The sequence below is a fragment of the Aplysia californica genome, unplaced genomic scaffold (genome assembly GCF_000002075.1).
Source record: "Aplysia californica isolate F4 #8 unplaced genomic scaffold, AplCal3.0 scaffold00159, whole genome shotgun sequence".
NCBI classification, from domain to species: domain Eukaryota; kingdom Metazoa; phylum Mollusca; class Gastropoda; order Aplysiida; family Aplysiidae; genus Aplysia; species Aplysia californica.
Genome location: NW_004797429.1, coordinates 531,194 through 539,202, shown reverse-complemented (window position 1 = coordinate 539,202; position 8,009 = coordinate 531,194). Strand labels below are relative to the sequence as shown.

The 8,009-nt window shown below is 40.5% G+C and overlaps 1 protein-coding gene across 2 annotated transcripts in view; it reads left to right on the top strand.

Moving 5' to 3' along the window:
* Positions 1 to 7,470, top strand: part of LOC101849923 (transient receptor potential cation channel subfamily A member 1) — a 35,971-nt gene extending 28,501 nt beyond the window's left edge. For both annotated transcript variants that reach the window (XM_013082112.2, XM_013082110.2), the window contains 6 exons: positions 899 to 1,028; positions 2,613 to 2,807; positions 3,849 to 3,917; positions 4,822 to 4,926; positions 5,763 to 5,860; positions 7,190 to 7,470. In XM_013082112.2, the coding sequence (XP_012937566.1) occupies positions 899 to 1,028; positions 2,613 to 2,807; positions 3,849 to 3,917; positions 4,822 to 4,926; positions 5,763 to 5,860; positions 7,190 to 7,361 (769 nt within the window). In that variant the 3' untranslated portion in view covers positions 7,362 to 7,470. The remainder of the gene's footprint in view (positions 1 to 898; positions 1,029 to 2,612; positions 2,808 to 3,848; positions 3,918 to 4,821; positions 4,927 to 5,762; positions 5,861 to 7,189) is intronic.
* Positions 7,471 to 8,009: the final 539 nt, after the last annotated feature.

Here is an 8,009-nt window from a genome sequence, read left to right as displayed (position 1 = left end):
TGTAATGATTCTGCTTTAACTTATTTATCTCCAAGGGCGGTAAACCCACTATGCCTGGGCCCCTTTTTAGTACTTAAATCTAGAAATGATGAAAAGTCACTAACTAAATTGGCCATTAAATCAAAACAAGTGAACCTATTTTGATAGTTCTTTATCTAATGAATGAAATCCTGATAAAAGAGACAATTGTCGAAAAGTAATTTGATGTCGACCTCGCAAAGGCATGTGCCCGAGCCACTGTCAGTGGCTCACCAGCATAGCGGTTCCAACCGCGAGCCCCTGGGAGCGGCTTGCCGGAGGTACAGAGTTTACTTTCTTATACAAATTTTAATAGGTTTAAGGGTTTGCTCAAGACTCATTTGTTGAATTGTTAATTATAGTGTGTTTATAAGTTCTGACTTTTTAATGTACGTGTATATATACATATTTTATTTTATATATATATATATATATATATATATAAACATGTATATGTCCTTTTTGTGTAGTATAGTTAAAGTTGTGAAAGTTTTTCTTTATGTGGTTGAACTGGTTTTTCTTGTTCTGTGAAATATTTTTTCTTGTGTGAATGATTATGTGATTGGTGTAAAGTGCTTAGAGCTTACTAGTATGGGACAGAGCGCTATATATATGCAATCTATTATTATTATTATTATAACTTTAAAAAAAATTCAAAGTGGGTGGTTGGTGGGTGCTCTGGTGTGGTTTGCCCCTTCTTTCCTATAAAAAATCTGTCGTCCTTATCTCCCCTTCTTCTTTTTTATGTTTGTTGCTCTCTTGTAACACCTCTAATCTTCTGGCGCTCATATGACCGTATGCAGTTGCTAGTGCCGTAAAACCTTCACTAAAAAGAATTTCAACGCTTATGGAATGTGGAGGTTGATGGCTCTCTCCCCAGGTTTGATCTGTTTGGCATCTACGTGGTGATGTTCTTGGAGATCATGAAGACGCTGGTCCACGTGGTGTTCGTCTTCTCCTTTCTCAACATCGCGTTTGGCCTGGCCTTCTATGTGCTCCTCTCAGGGGAGGTAAGCCTTTAACCCTATCCGTCCGTCGTGCTTTACTGTCGTGTCCATATGACGTGGGGAACTCTGTGCCACCTCTTTCCAAAGAGAAAATTTACTCGTTAACTCACTTGTGACTGGGCCCTTTCACCAGTCACAAGCGTTGAAGACTGGCGTTTTTGGGGGTATTTCAATAAATCACCACAACTCTCAGAATTACCCTATTGTAATCATTTTTTGACACAGTAAAGTAACATTCAAGCTTAATCTAATACAAAAAACTAAAGTTGTCTAAGTCTAATACTTTAATTTGTATGATTTTTTAAAAATTGGCATGAATTTGATTTTCCGAAAAATTTCCAGAGACGTGACAAGTAGAATGAAATTCACTGCAACAACAAAAATAAAAGTCAAAGTGTTCTGGTTTGATTTGTATACATGTGCGAGTGTTTGGTGAAAATATAAAAGCTGGTCTGTGCTTTGATTCAGACCCATACACTGAATTACATGAGGCAGATGTACGGCACGTCGTTGTGATTTCGTTGCGCGAAAAACAACACCGGTACTAGTGCTAGATCTAGCCCTAGAACTACGACTCGGGCCGTGTTCGGGTACATATCCAGGATCCTAACTTTTAGACACATCATATTCTGAGACACTAGAACTAGTAAAACGCACAGAAGTATAGAAAACGGCGAAATTCTGTGATTCCTGTTCATGCGACTTCTTCGACCGTTACTACGACGCGACTGTCGGATTACTATCAGCTGTATAGAAAAAAACAAAGCGCGAGTTCTGGTCTGTTCAACCCCAGTTGGGGTCACTGTCCTTCACCTTCAATAACTTAAAAACTACCGACCCCAGAGATACGAAACGAAGTCTAAGTAGCTCAGGCATGGCCAAACAAGGGTACGAGGCGGGTCTCGCGATCCGTGCGTGATTTGAAGAGCGAAAAAAAAATTCCAAAGTTGGTCACGCAGGGCTTGTGAGACCCGTCGCGAGCGTCTCGGCAGGGGTCACGCAACTGTCGTGTGACCTGTCTGAAGTGAGTTAATCTGATCCGTACGCTATGCATAGCAGTCTGTCAAAAGGATTTTTTTAGAAATGCTGAAAGTCTCAAAGAGATCTTCGTACTAAAAATATTCTAAAATGTGAAGAATACAACCGCGGGAATACAAAATGACCCCAGGGCGTATGGATAGGGTTAATGTATCACCAATTATGTATTAGTGTGTAGTATACTAACGTATAAGTAAGTGCCTTGATCCTCCAGGGAGTGAGTGCTGTGGAAGTGATCTTTATTATTATTATTATTACATGTATATTTATCCTTCTTCTTATTGTTATTGTTATTATTTTTATTATAATAAATTATTATTTTTGTTATTATTATCATTATTATTATCATAATATGTTATTATTATTATTATTATCATTATTTTTTAAAATTATTATTATTATCATTATCATTGAATTCAAAATCCGTAATTAATTTTGCCTAGTCTTCTTTTCAGGCATATAGCCTATAATAAACCTGAATGGGCAATTATTGCTTGCGCTTGTATTGTCCTCGTCTTCTCACATAATCTGTCAAATTTTTCCCATCAGAAAAACGAAGCCCACAGCAGTCCGTCCATGTCGGTGTACAGGACCCTAATCCTCCTCCTAGAGATTGACTTCATCAACACCTTCAACCGCCAGTACCATGACACCAGCTCGCATTCTCTGCACTTTGACCGCCTGACCTATTTCTTCCTGGCAGTCTTTATCTTCCTGATGCCCATACTTTTGATCAACTTGCTGGTGAGCTGTGCCTGAAGATAGGGGTTACAGTTAGTAAACCAGTTGTTGTTGTTGTATTATTATGGCTTTATTGAGAGATATTCTTTTTTTCTTTCTCCAGAAACTTCTCTCTCTCTTTGTGTCTGTCTCTCTGTCTCTCTCTGTCTTTCTTTCTCTCTCTCTTTCTCCCCCCCCCCCCTTCCCGCACTCACACATACACACCCACCCCCCCTTTCGTCTTGGATTCTTTTTGTCTCCGTGTCTCTATCTGTATTCTATCTCTCACTTTTTCTGTTGCTCACTCATACACACGTAGAACACGCATGCACACACACACACACACACACACACACTCACTCACACACACATACACACGCTCGCACGCACGCTCACACACATACACACAAACTCACACACATACACACACACACACTCACTCGGGGCCAAAAATAAAAATGCCCAACGGCCAGAAAAATGCTGGTTTCCTTGATTCCTCTTTGTTGACAAGCGCCTGATTCACCCGCTGCCTCACATTTTAGGGGGGCGTTTTCTTCCCACCCAATAAATGATTTCATGTATATTGTGCATACCCCTGCACAAATGAAGTTCCTCCTCACCCCTTTGTAGCTTACAGACTTTGATGTGGAGTTAATTTCTAATTAACCCTTCCAGCCCCTGCCATTTTTCTGCACTCCCTAACTCCAGTCCCAGGTAAATACAGGGGGACAGCGTACCTAACTCCCAGCCAATACAACAGTATTTAGGAGAAAGAGAAATGCATTCTAAAAAGTGAATGGGTGTCTTTGTTATGAGGTTTAGATAGTAACATATAAAAATGTTTAAAAGTAAATGAGCAAAGATTATGAAAATGAAAGTTTAATTAGGTTCGCTGCCATGTTGTACAAATGTGCAAATTTGGTACTGCTCGAAACTGATAATATGGGCTCTTGAGACGGCGGGAGGTAAAAGGGCTGCTGAAAATATATGCGGCTGGGGCTGGAAGGGTTAAAATACTGTTTAAGAATCAATGTAGCCAATGTTTTTTTATTTTGTTTTGTTTAGATCGGTTTGGCGGTGGGTGACATTGAGTCTGTTCAGAGAGGAGCCCGACTGAAGCGCCTGGCCACACAGGTGAGTCGGTTGTGTCTGTTCTCCCCCCACCCCCCAGGGCAGTGCTACTGACTAAAGTGTCTTTAGGCCATTCCCAAAGGCGTGATATTAACATGTGCTTTTGCACAGTAAAATTTTTAATGAGCTGATTTATCAATTGCATGCTCATACCGTGCCGAAACAACATAAGGGGGAACTGCTGTTTTTTCATTCCTCATCCTTACTATCGTCATTTTTTCCTCTACTTCTATTGTATGTTTGTCTCTCTCTCTCTGCTATTTCCGGGGTGCCTTGTTAGTCGAAGCAGACTTTGTGCTGTTGAGGCTAGAGAGGTGAGCAGAGGGAGCCTGATTCCCCATTTGGACTTCTCTTTTGACATCCACCCCTTGGCGCTCATATGACCTTATGCAGTTGCGAGCGCAGTAAGACCTTACTAAAACTAAAACTATCATACGCTGTAGCTTGAGGCGTTAGAATGTGTTTGTTGAGTATCAGAATATTTCTGCATTTTCCGAGTGGCAGGTCGTCATGTTTTCAGTGTGTCTGTTTATGATGTTTTCAAATGTGAAATTAAATCGTTGCAGATGAGCGTTCTGGTCATTCATCAAATCTTGAAGATGTACAGTTTTGAGCACACGATGTGGGGGGTTGGCGGGTGCTCTGCTGTGATTTGCTCCTTCTTTCCTATCGAACATCTGTCATCCCTAATCTCTCCTCATTGTTTATTTGTTTATTACTGTCTTGTAACAACTTTTACTTTTCGGCACTCGTATGACCTTATTGTGTTGCAAGTGCTGTAAAACTCTCACTAAAACTAAGCTAAGAGTGTCTGTTTGTTATGTTTTCGCTTTTGCTATTTTTGACAAAATTATTTTAATTCGTTCTTTTACTCATTTTAACTCATTTTTGATTCTCTTGACACCAGGTCAAATTCCATGCTGAGATTGAGGACAGGTTCGGGTTTCTGGAGAAATTTTCTGATGCAGTGGTGGAAGTGAGGCGTGACAAGACGGATAGTGTTTTCAATGAGGTGGGAAAATATGTTGTTGGTTGAAAGATCTGAGGGAATATTTCGTTGGTCTAAAGATTTGATGAAATATTCATATTGTCTGGTTTGCTGCTTTGTGTGGCGCAAGTTATGTGAGGGTACTTTGCATATATTGTGTTTGTTTTTCTCAGGATGAATTATACATAGTACATGTAAGAGCATCTTGATTGGAGGTTTGAAGGTAGTTGTCAAGACACAGTGGAATCAGGCGCTCGTCAATTTTTGGGCATATGGTATCATCTTAAAGCTTGTTTATTTGCCCTGCTTTTGATGAAAAACATATCTGATAATCTTGAATAGAAGTCGAGATATTTGTGATTGAAAGAAACGGAGGTTGCCTGGTTTCAGAAGTAAAATTAACAAGAAAATGGCCGCCAAAGTTTGGTGACTTTCATAGCTTAAGAGTCCTCGGAAACTGCAAATTTAAATTAGCTGTGCCTTTTATCAACGTTTTTCCATAAAATCCACACATAAAGGTATTTTTGAATGTACATACAATGTGTTGAGCTGAAAAACAAAGTAAAAAAAAAAATTCTAAACTGACCGAAAATGTTGATTTCTCGGATTTCATTATCTTGACAAGCACCTGATTTCCTCACGATGCCTCACATATGACCAAGTTATTTTGTTGGTCTCAAGATTTGATCAGATGTTTCATTGGTTAAAAGATTTTTAGTAAATATTTCTGTTCTTTCTAAATTGCTTTTTCCATGCGCTGAATGACTCTTATTGTGTCAGTGGGCTACTCTCACCTCAAACTTAAGCAATCACGATAACATTTATTTTCATTTGTTTGCAATCTTTTCTAACGCTTCAAGTTCTACTCCAAGACCAATCCGACTAAACTGGATGGGAAGGAGCCTGTGACAGATGAGACTTCTTCCCTGGGACAAGAGCTGAAAATACAGAAGGCTATGTAAGTTATCTTATTACAGTCTGTGTATGTCTTTATACCTTTTGGTTTTGATCGAATATCTGTTGTGTAATTGTTACGCTCTTCAGTTGTAGAGCAGCAGTCACAGGAGGCAGCGAAATCAGATGAGGTTCTGCGAATTAGAAATGCTATTGCAAAGAGAGAAGCCAGCAATCTGCACATATCCACGAGTGGAAATGTTTAATTCTTCTCTGCCAAAAAAAGAATCACAAAAATATTTGGTTTTGAAGTAGCAGGGTGGGAAAATGGTTAGGTACTAGTGGCGCCGGTGGCCTAGTGGTTAGGCTCTCGGACTCGCAACCGTAAGGTCGTGGGTTCGAATCCCGTCAGGGGCCCGACGTTGTGTCCTTGGGAAAGGCACTTTACACGAATTTTCCTCACTTCACCCAGGTGGGAATGGGTACCCGGCTATAGACAGCGAAAGATCTTGTCAGTTTGTTAGTGTTTGAGCGCTTAATCGGCTGCTCGCGCTGTATGCTTCCCGGGAAGCTGAGAATGTTTCGGAGTGTTCTATGGTCTGCCGGGGTAATAATATAGTGTAAAGCGCATAGAGCCTGCTGTTGAGCGGGGATTTGCGCTATACAAATGCTATCTATTATTATTATGTCAAAGAACTTTATTATTATTATTCTTGTTCTTTTCATTGTCATTATTATCCCTTTCAGTTTATCCCTTTCAGTTTATCCCTTTCAGTTTGTCCCTTTCAGTTTATCCCTTTCAGTTTAAGTTTGAGCCAATAGGAGCCAATCATCTGATCTTTTTTCGGTTGTCTCCTAGATTTGCAGCATAATAGGAATAATAATAGATAGCATTTGTATAGCGCATATCCCCGCTCAACAGCAGGCTCTATGCGCTTTACACTATATTATTACCCCAGCAGACCATAGAACACTTCGAAACATTCTCAGCTTCCCGGGAAGCATCGCATATTTGGGTGTGTACATTGAATATGAAGAAGGATAAAGTTGGTAAAGATGGCGCGTGGGTGGTTGACGGGTGCTCTAGTGTGGTTTGCTCCTTCTTTCCTATCAAACATCTATCGTCCATATCTCTCCTCCTTTTTTGTGTATTTTACTCTCTTGTAACACATCTATTCTCCAACACTTATATGACCTTATTGTGTTGCAAGTGCTGTAAAACTCTTACTAAAACTAAACTAAACCTGACATATATATATGCAAAACATTGCTCTTAGGTTCTTATGGTTATTGTGTTTAGACCAAGCTTGCAATTGTGAAATATTTTTGTGTGGTTTCCTCCTCCCCCACGCCACCCAACACCCCCCCCCCCCCCCACCACCACCACCCACAGGTTGAAGCAGATCCAGACGAGTCTGGACAGTAATCAGAGACTGATGAGCACCATGTTAGACCGACTCGATGGGAACGGAAACACCAAGGCGTGGGATGAAGGGGCAGACCACAGTGTGTCAGCTATGAGTGTTGGCGACAGCAGCCTCTCTGAGGAGATCAGATTTGGGTAGCTGGACTTTTCACAGAGTGTCAACTCCTGAAATTTTGTGTCCAGTCATGTGTGTTTTGGGGCTGTTCAAATATAATCTTACACCTTTTTGGGGACTTTTTGCCTCCCCCCCCCCCACCTTAAACTTTTCTTATATTTGCCTCCCCCCCCCCCATCTTTTATCGTTCGCTTATAACAATAATGATAGTACATGTAATATGATATATTACGCAAATCTGTGTAACAATCATTTTGCGAGATGGCGTATTCGTGTTTGCCACTAGAGGACCTACTGTGTCGACAGCATATGCCGTGCTTACCCCTCTATTGGACCTACTGTGTCGACAGCATATGCCGTGCTTACCCCTCTATTGGACCTACTGTGTCGACAGCATATGCCGTGCTTACCCCTCTATTCAGTGAAGAGTTAACTCTCTTTTTATGTGTTATTTTTAAAAAAATTATGTTATTGTAAATTTTTTTTCTTGTTATTTTTTCACCCCACAAAAGTGTAATATTAAATTGGTTCAAGACCCCCTCCCCTTTCTTACACTTTTTTTTACAGAAGCCAAAGAACCCACCCCCCACCCCCCTTTCAGGTGTAAGATTATATTTGAACGTCCCCTTTTATCTGTTCCCCTGCTAAAGAGCTGACCCCTGTGACATGAGC